General features: G+C 37.0%; 1 protein-coding gene across 1 annotated transcript in view; it reads right to left on the reverse strand.

Moving 5' to 3' along the window:
• LOC133524225 (rho guanine nucleotide exchange factor 10) overlaps positions 1-22,064 on the reverse strand; it is a 42,634-nt gene extending 20,570 nt beyond the window's left edge. Inside the window, exons 1-4 of the mRNA XM_061860123.1 lie at positions 21,765-22,064; positions 19,704-19,806; positions 8,499-8,709; positions 2,587-2,763 (exon numbers count right to left, since the gene is read on the reverse strand). Coding sequence (XP_061716107.1) covers positions 2,587-2,763; positions 8,499-8,709; positions 19,704-19,806; positions 21,765-21,873 — 600 coding nt within the window. The 5' untranslated portion in view covers positions 21,874-22,064. The remainder of the gene's footprint in view (positions 1-2,586; positions 2,764-8,498; positions 8,710-19,703; positions 19,807-21,764) is intronic.
• Positions 22,065-23,323: the final 1,259 nt, after the last annotated feature.

A 23,323-nucleotide genomic window follows, 5' to 3' on the forward strand; every position in this document is an offset into this window, starting at 1 on the left:
TGCGTTCCCGCTGTTGTCCATATTCCTTGTGGACTACGATACAAATCTTTAAGACTATTGCTGAACCAGTGAACTTTACCTTATTTGTCACCAATGTCAAAATACATACAAATGAAGCGTATAGGGAAGAGTGGGGGAATTGGGAACATTTAATTTCAAACGCTCTAAAAAGATATAAAAATGTCATAAGTCGAATTAATTTTTATGCTAACCGTTAGTTTGGTTATCTGTCTATTTAATTTTAACAATTTTAAGTTAACGTTATCCTACTAAACTTGGGCGAAAACAAAAGCCTTGCCGTTCCTTTTTACCCGAAACTGTATGGGGTAATTGGAAACACTGAATACACCTCGATTTCGGGGTTGGTCCCATAGCACAAGTTGCTCAGTATAATCCCAAAACCTCCCTGGCAACGGGAATGCACATATTTTTGCCACCTTGTATATCTCACTATTTTTAAATACCCGCTGTTCCCAATTCCCCCAGTCTCCCCTATGTAGTTAGATTAACCGAAGATGGTAGACAACAGGCGGTCTTATCGCTAAAGACCGATCTCTTCCAGACAACCTTTGGGTAGAGGAGACAAGACAACAAAACAAAAACAAGTAATGCGAGTAGGTGAGTAACAGTAACGTAATAAGCAACTAGAAAGTTTAAAAAACCTTGTCACAATGACAATAATATAAGATTCCCTAAACGATATCATCCGCCGATCTCTTGCTACCGTCAACGCGCCGGCTATCCTTGAACCAAACGGCGTTTCGAGGGACGATGGCAAGAGACCGGACGGTATGACCCTGGTCCCATGGAAGATGGGTCGAGTGCTAGTCTGGGACGCCACATGCGTCGATATACTGGCACCGTCCCATCTACCAAGAACTTCGGCCAAGGCTGGGGCAGCTGCCGAGGCGGCTGAAACCAAAAAGGTTTCCAAATATCGAAGTCTCGGCCCCCAATACCACTTTGTGGCGTTTGGAGTCGAGACACTAGGGCCGTGAAGTCCAAGCGCCAAGATACTATTTAAGGAAATGAGTAAAAGGCTCATAGACTCTACCGGTGACCAGAGAGCTGGCAGCTTTCTCTCGCAGCGCATAAGTATTGCCATTCAGCGAGGGAATGCTGCCAGCATCTTTGGCACAATGCCGCGGGGGCCTTATTTAGATATATTTTAATTTAGATTAGTTTTTACCATTTTGTTTTATTACGTGCTGTATGTTTCCCATTCAATGTAATTTTTAATAGAATAAAAAAAATCAGATTCCCTAGCTTTCCTATTGGTTGTCACTGTGACAAGGTACGATGTAGGACATATACTTAAATTAAATGTAAAATATAGCTTTCTATGAAAAATAGTTTTAATCATTGGTCACTGACTAACAAGTTCGAAGTATGGAAGGAAATATGCCTGTAAAGTAGGCTAGGGCTATAAATGCTATATATAAATAGGATGAAAACTGCGGTTAGGCACATAATTTATTTGATAAATTTATCAACAAATCGGACTAGCTTGAAACACCGCTTAGCAAGTTGTATATATACTTATGTAACATTAAATCGATTATTAGAATAAATAGTAACTGGTTAGTTAGCCAAATAACGAATAATGTAAATAATAGATTTTAAGTACCTAGTATTAAGACATGACATGTAAAATATATTTTATCAATAAATTATCGTATCGTATCGTATGGACATTACTACGTAACTAATAAAAATCCGCAGCGCAAGAGTTTTCGGACATCGAGTTTGCAACGATATCCGTTTCTATCTCGTAATTCTCGTACTAGGTAGTTAGTCGCTTCGGGTCACCTGATTGACGTTTTCATTGCTTTTACGTGAATTCGGATCACAACGAGTGGAAGACGCGATTAAGTAGCAAGCATCCTTCCTGCTCGACTAAAGGCGTCATTTGCTTATCAAAGCGCCGTCGAGACGATTAGCGAACACGACATCAGCCCATTCAATGCGTCGTATAGAACTGTGATTACGTGGGTGAATTTTTACGACCGGCGACTGCATACTACATTGTGCGCTTTTCGCGTAATCAGCAGTATAAAATTTACGTTGTCGAGCCGCTGCAGTGTCGCGACCTATAGTGCAAGGTCTGTAGAATAATGTCGTATCGTATGAATAACTATTAGACCGCAGTATGACTTCTGATCCTTGTAGTAGGGTTCCCAGGCTCTAAGAAATCTGATGTTGCCAGGCTCGAAAGTGGTGCCGTTCGCCTCACCAGTTCCTTGAATTTCCCCCTTACAAATCTCATACATTAGTCGTCGAAAATATCACACCGTTTTCAAAAGTCGTAATTACGTGATTCTAGCTCTTAGCGTAATTGCATTATCTGATTGTTAGGTATTCGTAGCAATTTAAAGAACATTTAATTACCTTTACATGGATATATTTCTTACTTTATGAGAAACATTGTATTCTTGAATTAAAACTGTTTAAAAAAAGCAAAAATTAAAACAATTATGTATTTGAAATATCGTCGCACCGAATTGTGATTATGAGGCTGATGTTTTACGACCGGCAACTGCATTGCTACATGTTGGTGTCGCGTAATCAGCAGTATATAAAACTTACATTGACGAGCCGCTGCAGCGTCGCGACGTACGAGTTCTCGCTGTGTATAATGGCGGCGACGACGTGCCGTCGCCGCAGCTGCACGGCCGTCAGCGCGTCCGGCGGCGGCGCGAGCGAGGGTGGCGCCACACGCCCGCCGCGCACCTCACCGCCGCATGAGAAGAGGTCCTCTTCAAGCTGGAATGAAAAAGTTGATGTTATTATCGTGTAGAGAATATGCTGGTGCAGCTTGTGGTTGTAGTGGGCTATTCCTTCGCGTGGCAAATTCCCATTCCAACAATTCTAAAATGATGTATGCCACTTTAAGGGTTAAACGCTTGTGTTGAAAAATTTGACACGTTATGTGACATGGGATCAGAGCTTTTGACCGCAATGCAATGGAGTCGTGACAAAGGCGTAGAGGTTATTGTTGCTGGCGGTTTGCGGTTGCAGTTACGCTGTTTTAAATATATACTCGTACATCTACCTTAGGAGGTACGTAGATGAAGTATATATTTAATTAGTATTAAATAAAATATATACTTTTACATAATATTAATAACATACATTATTATTATGGAGACATGGGAAATAAGCGTCAAGTTAGCACATATACCTAGAGGTTTCTTTATAGGTATTAAAGCATAAGTACATTTACTGGATGACGGATAATTCGTGACCACTAATGAGAATTATTAATAAACCATTTCTCTTCGTTACTCATCACCATCTGAGATGTAGAGCCTAACGTGGGATACCGACTGCGGCGTGTCGCCCAGGGCTATTCTTAGTAACTGTGTTTTGGTTCCTTTTTAATAGCCATTTTAAATCGCTATTATAAAGAATATAATTATAAACGTGGGTTTAAGGCATAAGTATTTAAAGTGATTATTCAATAAGCAAGCACGCAAGCCAATAAATATAAACAGCGAACTTCCATGACCATAAAGAGACAACTCATGCAACTTAATGAAGTGTCGGTTAAGTGAATATTACGGTATCAGCGCTTAAGTCATGGGACTAAGGCTTAGGTCACCGCTGCACACACAATAGCTGCATAATTGCATCAATTACTGCGCTATGCAACATGCAACTGAGATACCATCCGCGATGCATGTGCACTGTGTTTGCTAAACAAACGTGTTAGGCTGTTTTTCCACCAGAGATGTGCGGAGGTAGCGATACGATAAGTGAGTAAAGAATAAGCCATGAAACTGTTTTCACCAAAGCTAAGCAACTCAGCACCGCGGCTAAGCTTCCTGTGTAAAGAAAGACATGCTCGGTGGGCAAGTTTACATCAAAACATCACTAACTATATGAAAAACTTGAACAATAAAACACTAACTCATATGCAGATGTTTAAGTTCTGGCTGTCCCAATTAACGGACCATTTGTTAGTATCACAAAAGATTATAGTTAAAAGTGCCGTAATGGGACGAACATGCAGGAAACGAACAAAAACTTCAAACAAGGTTTTACGTGAATTTTAATAACATATAGTTGATATGAACTTGCTCCTTGTGCTCGTCTCGAATTAGCTCGTACATTCATTTAAATAAACATAGTTTAGTTGAATCAGTTTCGAGTAGGTAGTGCTAAGTCAAGATATACGAGTATAAACGACATCAATTGGTGGACAGTCCTAGTTACGTAGCCCAACACATCTCTCGTGGAAATAAAGGATTAGCCAGTTGCGTAGAAACCACACCAGACAATATCTTATCCGTCACGTGAACTAAACCAGACAGAGAACCGACAAGAAAACACATTTGCACGTAAACGTCAAAAGTAACATCCTCCACCGCACTCACGTCATACTCGGCCATGCAATACTCGGCTTTATCACTAAGAAGCTTCACACAGAACATGGTTAGATCGGCGAGAAACCGAGCAGGGCACACGATTTAAAATTTACTTTTGACATTTACGAATAGCACGTTATTCACGTAATGACACTAAGAGCAAACTGAGATATTACAATCGTATACATGGATCTCCGTTGAGGCACTGTACACCCGCCCATGATTGTATCACCGTGTTTTCTTATTATTTGTTCATAGCAAACTAGGATCCACATGACCGGCCGTACGACTGGTTCGTTACTGCGCTCGTTGAAAGAATGCCCAATGACCGCGTGAATCATTCTATAATATAAATGTGAATCATGTACATATATCCTTCCTCGTATTAATTTGATATACATATAGTAATGTTATGGTCTGTGACCAATGAGCGGAGTCCTTTAATTCCAGAAATTGTCGGTGCGAGTCAATGGCCTGTTTGTTGAGTGTTGGTGCTGTGTTGTTTGCTTTAATGTGTATAATTGGAGGAAGACCTAGTTCATTAGTAACCCTAGCCTAGAATTATGAATGAGGACGTTAGGCTAACAAGGCACGTTTGTGAATGGGTTTATTTTATTCATCATGACAGTATTGTACTCGTATGACGTAAGTCCTGCCTGTGAGTGATAGATGGAGTTACTATTTATTTCGTGTATTATGACATACGCAAATATGTTAGCATAGAGTGCTCACTTCATACATTAGTTTTCTTACCAACATCCTTTTTATTTTCGTAGTCGACATGTAGCGTCAAGTAGCGGATTACAGTACCGGTACTTGACACTAGATGTCACGAGTGTCGCGACTGACGAAAAGTGTATTGCTGAAAATTTTACAACTAATATTACAAGCAGAAGGGGTTGAAAATAGAGTTCCGGTTAATCTGTAATAATAGCTAAAAATGGTTGAGCATTAATTAGACTTTATGTTCGCCGCGACATCTATTGTCAAGTAGCAGTACTAATAAATACTTGATGCTAATAATAATGTTTTAGTACGAAAACGGATGTATGGAGTGAGCACTCTATGCTTACTTATTGTTTTATGATTATGATGAATTATGAGTTACTATTAAACTATGATATTTACTTATTTGTAGTTGGTTAACTTTAAAAATAATTGCACAGGAGCTTTCCCTCCACTAGGTGCCTACTAAATTGTTGTAGAGTCACCTTCGATAACCAACAATTGTTTCTAAATCGAAATATTGAATTGACCCAAACAGCATACAATGCCGACACTAAATACCAATGAGATAAAAATGTATTCTTCCATATATATATATATATGTTTGGATGACCGGTGTAGCCTAGTGGGTATCATAAAGCCCTGCCTATGAACTATGAAGCGGAATATGTCCTGGGTTCGAATCCCGGTAAGGGCATTTATTTGTGTGATTACGGATATTTGTACCTGACTCATGGGTGTTTTGTATGTATTTAAGTATTTCTATATTATACTAGCTTTTGCCCGCGGCTTCGCCCGCGTACTAAGCAAAATAAATGTTCTGAGTTTGACCCGTCTGTTTGTATGAACGCATGTAGGTGTGTATGTTTGTCCATGATCATTAGATTTAGAATCATGTTCTGAAAAATACATGAAGTGTTCAACAACTTTTTACTTGTTAAAGTACTTCCTTATGAACAACATTTTTTGCCATGTTTGAAGCAATAGAACCAAACTTTGAGGTGAACTTACACGGGAGCACGCCAGCACGCCACATAGAACTGACCGTGGGAGAAACAGTCCTGTCGTGATATCTATTAGGATAACGCGGGTCTCATTCCATACCTCAAAAGCTAAAATAGAACCCTTATATGATCACGTGTGGCTGTCTGTCAATCCATCTGTTACAACCGATTTGCTCCGAAACTACTGAACCGATTGAATTGCAATTTGGCAAAAATACTTTCAACATTTTACATGTCCACAATAATAAATTTTAAAATAATTCAATGACATTTTCTTAAATAACGTCCCAAAAAACAATAAAACGACACCCATATTGATATTTAGTCATTTCAACCCCATCGCACCCTATCGGAATTTGTATGTCACGTCCACTTCGTTAGATTTTACAATCGTTGTTATTTTCGTAATCAGCGACCCGATAAACCATAAAAATAATACCTACGTTGATTTTATTTTCCGTCCACCTCGTTAGATTTTAAAATCGTTGTTATTTTCGTAATCAGCGACCCGATAAACCATAGAAATAATACCCACGTTGATTTTATTTTCCGTCCACCTCGTTAGATTTTAAAATCGTTGTTATTTTCGTAATCAGCAACCCGATAAACCACAGAAATAATACCCATTTAGATATTTAGACTTAATCACCATATTTCTCCCTTTTAGGGGTTGAATTCTCAAAAAACCTGAAACACGTGTTTACTCATTCAACGTTAGGAATACTCTTGTGAAGTTTCGAATAAAATAGTCAAACTAATCTTGTTTCCCCATGCAAATTTTGGACTCCCATTTTACCCCCTTAGGGGGTGAATTAAGAAAAATCCTTTCTTATGCACCTAAAGAACCTACGTGCCAAATTTGGAATCTCTAGAATCAGCGGTTTAGGCTGTGCGTTGATATGCCAGTCAGTCAGTCAGTTTCTTCTTTTATATATTTCCTTGGATATATCCTTGTCTGAGCAGCTGGCCACTTTACAACAGACAGGAACTTAGACGAACGTAAGAATTTCCATGATTTTCTACCTAAAATGACCAACATCCCACCGCAATGTTCATAGCTCCAAACCAACGGAATAACAGTTCGAAAGTACCGTTAACAAAATAAAAATATTGTGGTTTTTGGTGACTAATATGCGGTAGTGCTGTTCTACTTTACATCCATTAACACCATGTTTAAACTTTAATTGCATTAAAATAAATAGTAATTATATTTAAACACTTTTTTATTAGTTAAGTGAACAGTAAGTGCGTCAATGGTTAATCAAATTGCGGTTACAGCAAAAGTCCGACGCGTCATTATAAATGTTGGAACAAAACATGTCGGTAATTGTCTGGGAGGAAGATTCTCGTTATTTCCTTCCGTCGTGTTACGTGTCATGTGTCAGTCCGTACCTGGACGTAAACAAACAATCTTGATAACAATAACAACATTGCACGCTGGTGACTCGGTAATCTGTATTAAGGTCTCGGTGAAAGCAAATAATGAAGGATTTGAGACTTGTGATTGAAAGCGTATGCCTTTAAGTGTTTTGGTTGAGCTTAATACATTTATGAGAACAGGCATTGTATTTGGATCACCTACACGTAGGAGATAGTTATTATTTCGATCGATAGGCAAAATTATTAAGTGTGATTAACAACGGAATAAATAATAATTTAAGGTTCATATTTGTTAGCCAAGCCATGACTAATACATAAATGAGTTTCTCTCAAAAGTTTGAACACCTGACCGCACCGTTTCTATACTAATATTCCATTGAATCACCGCGCCAAATCGTATCGCCCATTCCTTTGAACTTCGCTGAAGTAAATTGGAAATTTACCTGTTTATTTTCACTGCTATACCTTGGGTGATTAATTTGCTTTTAAGAATTTATTTATTTTTAGACGAATTTCGCAGATTTAGGAAAACAACAAAAACATCCATTCTATTTTTAGAGATTTGTTGATTCTCTAACAATACGCGCAAAAAGTTAATATTTTGGCAATCGTGGCCTCCAACCTCCAATGATGTCACAATATGAGAAACGCGTTGATAAGTTGGCAATGCGGCAAACTAAAATATTAGTCTAATAAACTCTTAATTTTGCAAATTTCACAGTTACGACCCAGTTATTTTTGAATAAAATAAAATAACTTAGTTTTTGCTAAGTAATCACGAGTACGAGTAAGTAGACAGCATTACCTGAGAGCGCTTTGCTCTTTTTATCTGTTGTTTTCGACAATAATTTAGGAATCGGTAAAATGTCGTCGCTTGTGTAAGATTACGAAAATACTGCAGCAGGCCCAGTATAAACGTGATCTGTTCTGATGCTGTTTCAGCAGCGCTCTACGCGCGTGACAGATTTGTGGGTGTACCTACAATTCTACATGTACATTGTACTCGTAGTTGTTAAATTACCTCAGGGAGCTTCGGCATCTTGTCGCTCTCATGTGTGTGCATGTCATACTGGTGTGTCGAGCCTCTCCTGACGCTGAACCAGCGTGCCAAGCGCCCCCCGCCCTCGTCCTCTGGCGGCGGCGCGGGGGGCGCGGGCGTGGCGCCCCCGCTGCGCCAGCGCTCGCATAGCTCGCGGGCCCGACTGAGGGTGTTGCGTAGCTGACCGCTGCTCCTGGAGGCAAAGTTGCTCTTTTAATTTAATGACCTATAAATCTATTATGATCTCAATCTATGTAGGCAAACAAGCCGGAGGTAGGCTTATAATCGTAGTCCATCAGATTTGTGAATTTGTCCATTAAAATAAAGTGCCGAATATGTATTGCATTATCATACTTGTTTCTCTTTGATTTGAAAAATTTGCCTTTATGTAGATTTTAACGAGTCAGTAAACAAATTCGTATAAATATATAGGTACGGTTTATCATTTTCGTATAACTAAACTCGTCATTAACTGAGCATTTAGCTAAACGACAAACGTTTATCTTTAAATGATCCCATCCAGTTTCATGTTTATGAAAACGAAACATCGATAAGCAGTCGAGATATGTTTAACGGCCATTACATTTACATTAATTGGCGTTTAATTAATAGGATCTAAGCAATTAAAGATACACGGAAGTCATTTAATTATACGGGGGAAATGTTATACGCCATAATAATCGGTGAAACTTCAAATAGAAACTGCAGATGGATCAGTGGCTCGGCGTTGTTCGTGGTAATAGTATTAGTCGCTCGGAGACCCTGATCCCTATTAAGGTTTAATGCCTTTCGCATTTCTTAATGCTTGCTACACACAGACCGGTATAGTAATAGTGAAGTGGAATAGTATACACGGTGAAACCATCACTCGAGTCATGAAGGATTGAAATAGAAACTAAATAAATTTAATACCGATGTGAGCAAATTATAAATAAGTCATATAGGTACGGTCACGTCTGAAAATATCGATACGAAAAAAGTCCAAAAATATGGGTACACGACTTTATTGCCCATATATTAAGTTAATGTATACATATTTTTGGCACGTTTTTCGTATCGATATCAGACGTGACTGTACTTACAAAAATAATGTTATCGAAAAAGCGACTCTGAACCGAATCATAGTTTGTGTTTATAAATTACATATAGTGTTTTTCACATTCAGTATTTATTTCTTGCAAACCATGGTACATAGATCGCGTACGACGACAGCTATCATCTAAACATCTCCATACAATTTATAATCTTGTATTGACATAACGACCGTCACCGTACCCAAGCTATTTGAAAAATATACAAGTATATTTCAGTTTAAGAGGATCCTGATACCGTTATTCAGGCTTCAGGCATAAAGGTACTTAATTGTTGGGCATTTTTTGATCGTGGCTATATCTGTAGGGAAAAGGAGAGTCAAATTAGAGCATTAATATATGCATAGAAAATTACATGGTGCTATACGAATTTGTAAGGTTGGAAGATACTCTGCCTATACGAGAACATCTTCTATAGGTAATTCTATATCATCCTGAGTATACTGGTTGCCGTTGTGCTACCTGTCTAGTAGATACAGGAACCGAGCAAGTTTTTTACAGGCACAGACACAATTACCTATGCTTAAAGTCCCGCAAATGCCAGATTGCGTAGAAATGCGAAATGTGAATGCGTCAGACCAAGAAAATGATGATTCTATTCACATTATCCTAGTTCTGTTTTGCAACGCAACCGAGCTTTATGTTTGGCATTGTACCAAATGTACCAATATCCTCGTTTACTGTTTACTCAGCCCGTAGATGCTAGGTCTACCTAGTTAGTAATAATCTCCCTGTAAAAAATACAAGAACGGGGCCCCATTTCATGTTGATTATTACTCTGTCATTGAAATATTTTCTCATGAATTGATAGGTTATCACATAATGTGATATATGGCCCGACATTGTCGGGCTGAGAGCGGAAACAGAAGCTATAAACTTATTTATGATTTAACATGAATATTAGCATCATTTGCGAGTTCACCGGTGACATTGCTCCATACTTCAATATGGTTTCACGATCTGGCATTAAACAAGTCAAAAAGCCACCTGGTATTTAAATATCGTAAAGCATTGCATCAATGGCAGATGAGATCTGCGCTGTCATTGTTGAAGCCAAGCAATCGACTCTCGAACAATCGGTCAATAATAATAAAATGACAATAGAGCAATTAGCTTTGACAAATACCTACTAAACAACGAATCCCACCGGAGTAGGACAATGTAGGTATAGTACCGAAGACATAGTTTTACGTTTAATGTATTACGGTAGTTATGTATGAGATGAGCATGAACTGTCAGGAGTACTGACTCGAATCTTATGACTGGTGGTTTTATTGTAGCCGGCTAACAGCGGTAGTAAATGAAACTAGGTTCTTATAGTAAAATAATATAATAGTAAAAACATGTACAATAAAATAAACTAATATCCGTCAGTATGCGTGTCTAAACCAATAAAATATCGTCACTGGCCTTGACTAGTAGCTTAGCGTCGTAGCTTCAATCATGCGTCTTCAGTTTTAAACCATAAGAAAGGGCTGCAACAAACGTGCGTTCTTAGATATCGGGTCGGGACTTAACCCAAGGTGACCCAAGCATCATTCAGTTACAAGAGCCAGTGACGTACAAATAAGACTTGGATTAGGTTTAAACTCAAGCAGAACGTAAAACTATTATATGTTTACCTGCGCTACAGGCAGCCCATTAAGTAAGAAGTAATTTTCAACAATAATACAGCTTTTAAGCTTCGAGTAACATTAAATAAATGTAATTTGAGTTGTGCGATTCGCCTTTTGTCGAGAAAATTCACCTGAAAAAACAAAAGACGAACGAAAAGGGCATATTGTTTTATTACCGGCCGCGTAAGTCAGTCACCGCGCGCACCCTGCACCATGCAGGTTTGCCATGTTACATTATTATAAGTTTTTATCTAACACGTATCTTAAACCCTCTATGGTGCCTTTAAAATCCGTAAATAATGGCCAACATTACGATAAGCTGTTTTGTTACAACAAATTTCTTATCGGTGATAATGTTGTAATTGCTTCATAATCATAACTACATCAAATCGATTTGGTAATGACATTAAAATTTGGAACATCTCTGAATAAAAAAGCAATCGATTTGTCCTCTATTCTAATATTAGTCGAGATGCCTTTTTGTTAGAAATGAAATGTCAATTGCAAAAAATTTGACAAATCTCGCTAACATGCGAGATTTTTGTATCGAATGATACGGAAATAGGCCCTAACTAGTTTGCCTCTGAATTAAAAAAAAAAACTACGAATGCGTGACATGCGTGAAAAAAGTTTTCATTTACCGTCATTTGACGTACACTTTATCTTTTAATTAGTTTTAAGTATAAAATTAATATGTTTTGTTGTTTTTAAAGTAAATATAGCAAAAGTTTAGTGTAAAATGAGCGATAAAAATAGCTTGGTGACGCCACCACATATCCGTGAGTTCCGCCAAGAGAGCAACGATGCCCCAACGTTGGCTGTAATTTGTGTTAGTGAATATCATAGAAAGTTTATAATATGTGAGTAGATAAAATAGTGTATGTAACTGTACATAATTAGGCATTAAAACACTCGTGTGATCTTTTTAAGAATCTCACTTCGTTCGTTTCTTAAACCCACACTCGTGTATTTTAATGCCTTTTATTATGTAGCATTCACATAAATGACTATTATGTAGTTTCATGTGTCCCGTTGTCTGTTATCAATCTTTGCAAGGTAAATTAAACCCACTTCTCATTATTGAGCTGAAACTTCACGTTCTTTGTCAAAAAATATTTTACATATTAAATTTTAACAAATTTATGCGTTGATCTAAAATACTTGAGTGGTATATAAACAATAACCTTGACCATGAACTAATGACTGAACTATGAATGAAAGTGAAAGTGGGATATAAAAATAACGTGCCTAAATATTTGTTGTATTAATTTTATTTTATTTAAAGGAGACTTGCGTCTACTCTAATAAGTTTATAGAACCCGACTGCCTTAAATACAAGAGGAATTGTGATGAAAAATGAAATATTGTCCGTGGATTGCTTTAGCTGCCTGAGTTCGTAATTCCGTTTTATTATTACCTATTCTGTTACGGTGATTATAATAAACTGTGCTAGCGTCAAATTGTTTTTCTTCTGCAGGTGTTTGGTGTTTCTTGCGCCCCGGTAACTAGGGCAAACAAGCAATCCATGGTAGATGCCAAGGTTAATTTCAATGCAAGAATGCTGATAAACAAATGGATCACTAGGTACTTAGCATGTACCTACCTATACATGTGTTATTTTAGCCTCCGTATATCTAAAAAATGGTTCCCTCTGCCTAACTTGATGTATAGATTAGCATGAACGTGACTGCCTCAACATCAGATCGTTTGTGTCAAATTCAATTAATAATAGTAAAAAAACCTTTTTTTTTGTCGTTAGCTGGCCAGGTCCAAAAATAGCTGGTTAAAGTAATACATACACATGTCAACGTTCTCAATCCGTATCTAGGATTCTCTCAGGTGGAGCGAGGGCCAACGATTGTGAAATAACTGTAGATATTTCAAACAATGCTTCATTTTCTCAGCACACGGCCAACTGCAGTGATCAAATGCTCATAAAACATAACAGGTTTTTGGTTATTTTCTTTGGTGGGTTTTAATAAAGAAACTATAAGCATTTCGTAACTACTCCAATATTAATCATCAATATTCAATTTGCAATTCGCACGTATATAGTTTAGAGATTAAAAGCCACATGGTTCACTCGGTATAAAATGCTCATGCAACAGAAGCAATAGTCGTGAACTCGCACGCAAAACCTAGCAGGTTAGAGCTAAATTAGACCACACAATTACATGATCAGCAGGTGATTGCATAACAAAGATAGTCTTTTTATGCTATGACGCTAAATACAACAGAGGGCCTACCGTGAAAAACGAAAGTCAATATGTCGTTATCTACCTCTCTATCGCTTTTCCATACTCGTGCGATACACACAGTTAGCGAAATTACGATTTTCGTTTTTGGAGTAGGCCCTCAGTACCTAATAGTACATTTGTCACTATTCTTCAAACGATATCATCATGCAAAGATAAATGTTTCACTTTATTGATGAAAAACATTTGAAACAAAAAGACATTAAAGTACAATTTTGTATAGTCGCTGCGCTTTTAAATTCCAGCATGTGCTCGATATTCGGAAATCGAATTAGAAACCTGAAAACTTTACATAAGCTTTTCTTAAAAAAAATTACAGATGACATACTTAAATTTAAAAGCGCATTTATTATTTAGTAATACATGGAAAGGTATAATAATTTGTAAGTAGCTCGTGTGAATATAAACATGGAAGGAAAGGCAGCCGTCGCTCTGTCTGGCTGCCATATCATCAGTTTATCTCCAGCGACCTGTGTACCTACGCTACGTGCAAGATGTAAATTATATGTCGCGACTTATATGAAGTCATCCTCATATTCACATAAACACGGCGAGATCGAGATAATTACGTTTAAACGACTCTTACTTAACTATATAGTTTATAATAATTTATATGTATATTGTTCTACATAAAACTTCGATGATAGCTTCTAATTATTCTTAAGTCTCAATGGTCTTATGTTTTTTAAGAACTGAAATTTCATGAACCGATCTTGTCTTTTTACAAATAACCTTTATCAAAAACTGCATAAATTAATCATGACTACATAATTTCATTACGAACTTAATAAAACTTCCGAAAGTAGTCACATTTACTTGTCTATTCGGCAGGTTAGTGAACATAGGTAAATACCATTTCAGTAAAACAGTATCAGTTTTATCACTAAAACTATTAGCCATTGATCCCAATTAGTGAAAATAAACTCAACTCAATGACAAAACAATTACGGCTAACGAATCGCGATAGATTCTAGTTAGAACAGTTATTCTATTTTAGCTAAGGTTTCATGCCGTATACGGATGGACCAGTAGAGAGTTGGAGCAGGTTTTTTCTCGATCATTTATCTGCTTACCAGTATAGATGTACTTACTATTGTAGACTGTTAGTAATAAACCTCCATAAAAATATTATAATTTATGAACCTTATTGCAACAAGACAAGATATGGCCGTGGTCAGTTTATTGTACTGCTGTTAGTATGGTGGTTTGACAAATTGATTATGTCTTAAATATCGATAGTCACTTAATATTCTTTATTAGTTGGGAAATATGTTTATGAGAACTTGTTTAATCAATTTTAACTACTATAGCTGCGAAACTATCCGCAGTTCCAACGGGAAAAGAGTTATTAGACGCAGAGGATAATGGAATTTAGGAGAATAGTGGCTTTTTGAACTGTACTTCGTTAGGTCATAAGTTTTGTCGCAAAGGTTTTGACTGATAAAATACAAAGCTTTTAATAAAAAAAAGTTTGCCATGATTTGTATGCTTGTTTTACTTTTATATTACTGTACCCCTAGTGTAAATATTTTCGACAGCGAAACGTGACGTACGCGTTTGCGTTAAGTGTCATTTTGTATGAGATTTTTGACTTTCCAAAACGTCCCGCTTGGCGCGCTGTTCAAAAACCCATACAAAATGAGACTTAACGCAAACGCGTACGTCACGTTTCGCTATCGACTAAAATTACACTAGGGGTACTGATCTGAACGTTATGATATATCATGAAGAGTTATTACTGATCAAAACGTTATATAATAATGTTTAAAATTTAGATCGCGTCTTTATTTACTACTTGTTTAATTTTAGATAGTCGTTAGCGTTAGACACGAATACGCGGCTGGATTGTGAAAAATTATACTTTGCAAAAGAGAGTAAAAATCAGTGTCATATTAATAAAATAGGTACAATTGTTTATCTGTATGAACCTACTTTATTAGAACGTTATTTTATCACCAACATTTAGTTCTCTGACAAGTATGTTCTTCAGCTAATATTCTTCAAACTTAGGGGTAGGTTTGGTAAAGCACGTAAGTTGCAAAAGACCAAAGATCCAGCTTTTGTTTTATGTAAGATTTAACCATGTCAAAAGGAAAAATACATAAATAGGGATCAATATTACCTTCAAACAGGTCGCGTATTATTTGCATGTTTTGATAACGTATAACGTTTTCCGAATATTACATACAATTATGCAAAACTGAGACAGCATATTACGTTTATTTATATTGTAAGTAATTCAGCAAATTAAATAAGCGTTCATTCCATATGTATGAATAATAAGGGATCTGTACCTATGGTTTTTTTATCAATAAAAATCTTTGTGACAGAATTCATGGCCTGACTAAGTACTTAGATACGATTAGAGTTATAGAATAACGACCAATATAAAATGTAAATAATGGGTTTTGAAACCCATGTTATTTAGAGTTTAGACACAGCACTAGTTAGTATAGTATACATTTCCACATGTCTTTTCCTGTGAGAATATTCTACGAAAAGAACAAAAACACACACACAGACGAAAAAACACAGAAATTACAGATAAAAATTAGAACCCAAAATTCTTGTATTTAAAATACAAAAGGAGCGTTCAAAGTTTATCGATTCTTCGACTTGTCATTACAAGAGTTCTAAATGTGCACTGGCATACTGGCAATAAAATAAAACGAGGAGTGGAATGCCCTGCCCGGGTCTGTGTTTCCGCATGAGTACAATCTGAATCTCTTCAAGGCTAGAGTAAATAGGTATCTCATAGGTAAGCGTGCTCCACCATAGACCGCATCATCACTTACCATCAGGTGTGATCGTGGTCAAACGCCTGTCTATCCTCCATAAAAAAAACGACTAATTTAATGTAAAATATAAGTGTGCGTGACAATAGGGGCCAGAATAATTACGCTTCGTGGCGACGGTTTCAATAGCATATTACCATTATCAGTAACATGCAAATTAATGTCTGTCTGTGAATTACTGTGCCCTGGGCCTTGACATGATTTTTTAATATTATCTGTTCGGAGAATGTCACGCCTGTTGACTGTAGATTGCTTTATGTTAGCAGTTATGCGCGATATGATAGGTTTTGTAACACAAAGTGTGAATTTAGGTGTGTCTTCAGCGTTAGGAGATTCAATGCCAAGCAAACAATATGCCGTTGTTTAACTATAAAACTATATAATGAAATTCAAAAATAAATTAAAACTTTAAACAATTAATTTGTTAATGTTGCGCGATACGTATGACCATGATTATGCATTCTGAATGTCGAATATAATATTCAATCTTAATATTTAACTTAGTCTTTACTTTGTTTTAGCTAATCAAATAGGGAACCGTATATAATAGCGATCATATGAACATTAGTAAACAGTTAGCAGGAAAGGCCTTGCGCGCTCATCTTGTTTATAAAGCGTGCAATGATCGTTGTCGGAGGCAGTGCCCTCGGCTGCCCTCTGGAGTTTGAGCGGGGCACAGGAAATTCGTGTTAATTGGCCCTGTAGCCCCGCTAATTGTTCGGCGCGACGGGACCACACGGCGGAGGAAGTCACATATGCCAACTGTCAACATGCTGATGAATTTACGAACGAGAACGCGAACCATAATATGATTTCAAACAAAACAAAGCGGTTTATTAACATAACAAATGATTTATGAAAAGTGTAGCGTATAGCTGCCCGTAACCCGTAATTCGGTTGTGCATGCTTTGTTGTTTACTTACGTATTTTAAAATAAAATACTTGCCTCCAGAAACGTCAAATGACAGTGACACGTTTGAAACTACCAAGAATATGCTTCCCACTCGTGTTCTATAAAAAGTATAAAAACACAGTGTCGAGGGCGCGTCAAATTTGGAAAAAATAACGAAACATCATCAATACAGCCACTGTTTGCTTAATTAATGAAGGCAAACAACGTAAAACACGCGCCCGGTTCTGTCCCTCGGCTTTAATAGACGAGAATTGGTCCAATTTTGGAATAGCTATCAATCATACTTAGCCTATGTAACTACTTCCTTAGTTTTGAAATTGTAGTGTTTCGAGTACTCAATACGACCTTTGGACAGCACTGCACTGTGTTATTTGTGATAGATAAATGTAAGTAGTTTCTAATGACGTTTATGTTGTATCCTGTGCATTAAAGCTTGATTAGATGGATAGTGGTATGAGTAGCGTAAATTAAAACAATCAACCCATTGTGTTATAAAATATGAGCCGTATGGCATTGAGCTATAATCGAAGAGACACATGTGATATTTGATTCGACACGCAATAAAATTATACGAGTTGCGTCTGAAATACCACATTCGATTCGCTTATTAGCAATAAAATGGACACCGGTTAACACGTTTAAACTATTAAAATTAAAGGAGTACATGCGCAGTCGCGTTTAAAGTTCAGGGTGCCTAGCCAGTTGCAAACGGTTAGCGCTACGACAACGAAACACCATCTGTCTCTCTATCGCACAAATACTCGTATGAGTAATGTGTAAGTGTGATCGATAGACAGAAAGCGTTTTGTTGTCGTAGCGCAAACGATTGACATCTTGGCTAGGCCCCCAGTTCAGTAATTTATCCACGTGTAAAGGAACTAGTATGATAGTAGCTAAGTCTGAGCAAGTTAGATTAACTAGTAGTTTTGTTAATTCCTAGAATTTTGATTTCTCAGTGGTGCCATAGAACTCATATACAACTTGTCAGAATATGACAAACAATTTCTCTAGGATTGGCCGTTCCTTTGCATAATGGGAAGTACCTACACATGGCAACCATCGACGATGTGTAGCGGTAATGGGAGTCAGCATAAAGCAAACGTTTACGAGTGCAGTACAGTTCCAAGTACGCTTCTTCACTTTACTGGAGAATAATTAACTCTTAGAAATAGGAATTCATGGAAACTATACAACGGTGAACCAAGTGAACCAACCCCATTGCTCGCCTTAGACTGCGTTTCAATATGAAATAAATTCCTGCAAGAAATCTCATGGAAGTAAAGGATGTGCACGGTTTATGTAGTGGGTACGTGTTAAAATGTCGTGTAGGAGATTTGAAACGGCAGTTAACACTTGCAAAGAGCTGCCCAAAAAAAACTGTAGTCATTTTTCGCGAAGGTTTCAGCTAAACGTCACCATAGAGAGGAAGCAGCTACGGGAACTGTGATACCCGGTCCGTGTAGTAATCGGTGCTTAATACTGCATGTTTACTACAATCTGTTTTTGTTTAAATCTATAAAGTACTACACCAAACAATTTCTATGCAAGAAACAAATGAGCTTTCGACACTATTTCCTAGGGCCAGTGTCATATTCAATATCTCAGCAGTTCTAGATAGCCAGCTCCATAGTGAACTAAAATACTTCTATTCTGAAGGATTTTTGTTCGAAATAGTCTAAAAATCGAGTAAATCGTAATCGTTCTGGTTCAAGAAGATATAACTGTTTTTCTAGTGCACTAGGAAGCTGGCTATCTAGAACTGCTGAGATCTTGGGTATTAGACCTGCATTGCCTGGGATGCTAGCTCAGAACTTAGCAATTCATCGATTTCGATACTATTTTCGGACATATTCTATCAAAACTCTGTCAAATTTCGTTCTAGAAGATAGAACTGTGTGTATTATAATGCACTAGGGAGTTGGCTATCCAGAACTCCTGAGATGCTGGCTGTCAAACCTGGGATTTCAGCTCGAACTTAGCTTTTATTAGAATATATCTACAATTGTTTTTGATGTTAAAATCCCATACGTCTATGAAAAAAAATGTATTTACAGGTTTGACTAGAACTCATCATATATCGTCTAGAAATGTTATTAGCTTGCTTTTAAATGCTATTTTGAGGCTGTGGAGTGGATAACGGCTGGGATGCTAGTATGTCAAAATGGGAAGTTAGCATCTAATTTTCATATTTCATTTTTTTCGCGAATATAAGTAGAACTATAAAAAACTACCTAGAACTGTAGAACTATTAGGGATGCTACTAGAACTCTCAAAAAAACGCCAGGACTTTATAGTGAAACATAAAAGGGTATAGCGTCAGTCTTTTAGGCAACATTCTGTTCCCTAGCACGGAAACTGTTTCGTCTGCCATCGGTAGTCCACTGCTATCATGCGGCTGGGGACCAACCACCGCTGGAGCCAGTAACTGGTCACAATGATAACAAATAGTTCGGATAAAATTATGTATCATTTGAAGGCCAGTTACATAGTCTAAATTAGCTTCAAGAGGCAAATTACCTGGAGTCCAGGGTGGAGTTGAGCCGCTGCGAGCGCCGGAGCGGCGCGTTGCGCACCGCGCTTACTGGCTCCTCCCAGCTGCCGCCCGCCGAGCGGTGTTCATCTAGAACAAACGGAGCTACTTTAAATTTACATATAAATGCCACTGCTGGTTAAACGAAATGTATAACTATTTTGTGTCAGGTTGATACGCAGTATCCATACCTAGTATCAATCCATTCCATCGAAGTTGCGTTTCTATCCAACTAATGCGGAATACCTAGGTAGGTATAGCGTGGGATTCCATTTGTTTATAAAGTATAATTAGATGAAACAAAAATACGAGTTCCTACAGAAAGTATAAATATTATCCATATGTACAGGTATGTAGTTTATATTGTATCCATATTTTTCTAGCATCATTTATTATTCTCGTTACACCTATGGTAAGAATAAGAACTGCTATTATTATCTTATTTCTACAATCTGCAGCAGATTACATCGTGTTTTAAAAACATTTTGATCTGGCATAAGTAGTATATTAAACAAACATGTCACCTGTAACTCAAAACGACAAACGAAAGAAGAGCCTAATTTAATTCTCCCTTCTAATTAACATGTAGTAATCTCAGTCATCTCAACGTTACGGTTACTCATAATTATCATGTTGCGCGTCTATATAGAGATAAACCAATGTCAGAGGAGGCATTAATAATCGCGCTTTGGGCACCTTACATTTAGCAGGTGGGCGGATGACCAAAGCGGTACTGGAGGTTCAAAAATATTTTCTTGATTAGACATTACTCACAATGTATATAGATAGTGTCATTCACGACGACGCGTGCCTTGATTCGTGTTGTCATATTATTAAAGGTTAGATTTTACAAATTTTCTAGTCATCGTGGATGACGCGAACTATACCGCTCGGGAATATAATGTTCGGGTGAGATGAGATACATTGCGAGTAATGACTAATGTCAAATAAGTTCCGATTTATATCGTTCGAATGCTGCACTGGGACTGGGACGCTCTTGCGCAAGTACGCGTAATGGATTTCGATTATCCCGTTAACGCTATGAACGAGTTTAGATAATAGATTATCTTGGATTACGTTTGGAGATTTAAAGTAAGTTATGTTATAATGAAAAGTTCTGTTTCCAATTATGTTTTGACATGTTTAAGTTGAAGGCAATGTTTAATATATAGGTAGTTTAATTTGTAGGTGACTTAAATTGTACGAAGTTTCTTAACAAGAGCTTATTGCGTATTGTGCGTAAAACGAACGCTTATCCAGTCGCCATCATATTTTATGTATGTATTCGAGGTGTTCACATAACTATATATCAACTCAACATCATGATCATGACTAAATTGACAAAGCATTAGCGAATAGTTATTTACACAGTTTAACAGTCTTTTCTAGTAGTCCAGAGAATTTTGTATAGCGACTTTATGTGAGAAATAACACAACATATAAGTTGCTTGCAAAATAACAAATCAAAATAAAAAGTTTAGTAAAATACATATCGTTGGTTCTTTATAAGGAGCCGAATAAAATAAGGCTCCCAGGTGTATGGCATTGACAGTATTGTCTCAAGCACAAAAACGATCAGATCAAAGGACCATATTCGCTGTGATGACTGTCAGGATTTTTTATAACCGAATTTGCTCATTAAGTTTGCGCCCTTGAAACTGTAAGACAGTGTGGGCGTAGCGGCGACCACGTTTTGCCACCACGTTGCCGTTTAATTACGATTTAAACAGGCGGAATTAACACTAAGGTGTAAATAATATCAGTAAAGTATGAAATGATTGGTTAACTTTGATTATTTATGCTAAGAAGGCTTTGTTTACAATCACAAGGAAATCGTACAGCTAGCAGAAAAGTGGCTTCTCGTACTACCAAAATAATAAGCACACGTTCTTTCGTTTTTAGGAATAACGTTATGCCAAACCTATTTACTTAATACTTTGCTTGCTTAGCTTACTAAAATCTATAAAAAACAAAATCCATCAAATCAGGAACAAGCATTCGTACTATATCATACGAATATTCATACATGGTTACAATGGAATACGTACTTATTTTATGTTTCTTTATCAATTTGTGTTTAATTTTACTAAGTTTATCACTCTTTTTTGTTCGCTTCATCGTATCATTCTTGTGTACACTACACCACAACGTATTCATCACTCCACTGTATTAAGTACACATTACATAACCTCTGTTGTTCACTGTAAGGTTAAAGATCACTGTAGAAATAAGGAAGTTTATGTAAAACATCTTAACATTACCGACGATTCGCGTCAATTTCGAAACTAGCATTTAGTTTGAAATCGGCAAGCGCGTTTAAAGAAAAACGTGTTGCCACCACAATGATTGACTACACACTAAACTATAACTTCTCAGTCTTCTCAATGGACGGTTAACGAGATACTTTACTAAATAATAATAGCAGTTTGATCACTCGTAAGAATACCTACTCACTACAGAGTTGATGACCTATCTAGTTGTTAATGGGTTTCTGAACTACATTTGCACAGTTGCAAGGTAATTAGTAGAGTATGTTATGAAATTAATACCATTGTCAACAATATTAACCCACATGCGTTGAAAATAGTTACGGCTGCTCGGCGAAAGTAATAAATTAGTCTTGAACAAATTAAGAGTTACAGTTGTTCAATTGTTTATTTTTAAAGTTGTTACGAATGTAACCTCGTATTTTTTTGTACAAAGTGATTATGTAACCCGAATAATTTTGAAGGTATTCTTAATATCCAGTTTTTAGTGATAAACCTATTAAAGGCTACTTACTGCCTGCAGGCTGCGGCCAGAGAAAATCAACTCACACTAGGTCGTGAGATCGCCCAATTCAAATCGCAGGATTTGTTTCAAAGAAATACTAAATCTTTCATATGTATAAAGCTTAATGCGTTTAGTTTATACTCATGTTATACAAACGCAAAAATGATGATGGAGAAAGAGCAGATGATAGTATCTTATACTGAAAAAAATGGCCCTTTTCTCAACCAGCTGCTAAGCGATAACAGATGCGCTAACAGGTAAATTTGTCACATATCCCGGCGGAAATCAGACTTTATACCTCATAATAATAAGAGCGTTAATCCATGCGCATCCGAAATGCAAATATTACGGGATCAACACAATTTAAAATAAGTGACTGACGCTCAAAAGCAAATCTAGTGCAGTTGAGGCCGCTGTCGCAAATGCCAGCAAATAAAATTATCATATCAAATAGAATGAGAAAAAATAAACAAATATAACATTCCAATTATCAACACTTTTGTAAAAAGATGGTTGACAATAAACTCTAAAATTATATCTCGATGAAATAACTCATAATATAGTCGTATGAATTGTCTAATGCCATATGATCTAATACATACGTGAAGTCTTTTAGAAAAAAAAGTGGCTGTGACATAATCGGACAGACAGACGGACATGACGAATCTATAAGGGTTCCGTTTTTTGCCATTTGGCTACGGAACCCTAACAAGCACACGCGTAGCTATTTCAAAGTAATTTTTGCTTGAAGTTACTGTTCTAATCTTTTCCTACTCCTCTACTGTTAACTGTCATTTACGCATTCATTAACACGAATATAAGAACATACATAAAA

This window comes from Cydia pomonella, chromosome 13, assembly GCF_033807575.1.
Source record: "Cydia pomonella isolate Wapato2018A chromosome 13, ilCydPomo1, whole genome shotgun sequence".
Classification (NCBI taxonomy): Eukaryota; Metazoa; Arthropoda; class Insecta; order Lepidoptera; family Tortricidae; genus Cydia; species Cydia pomonella.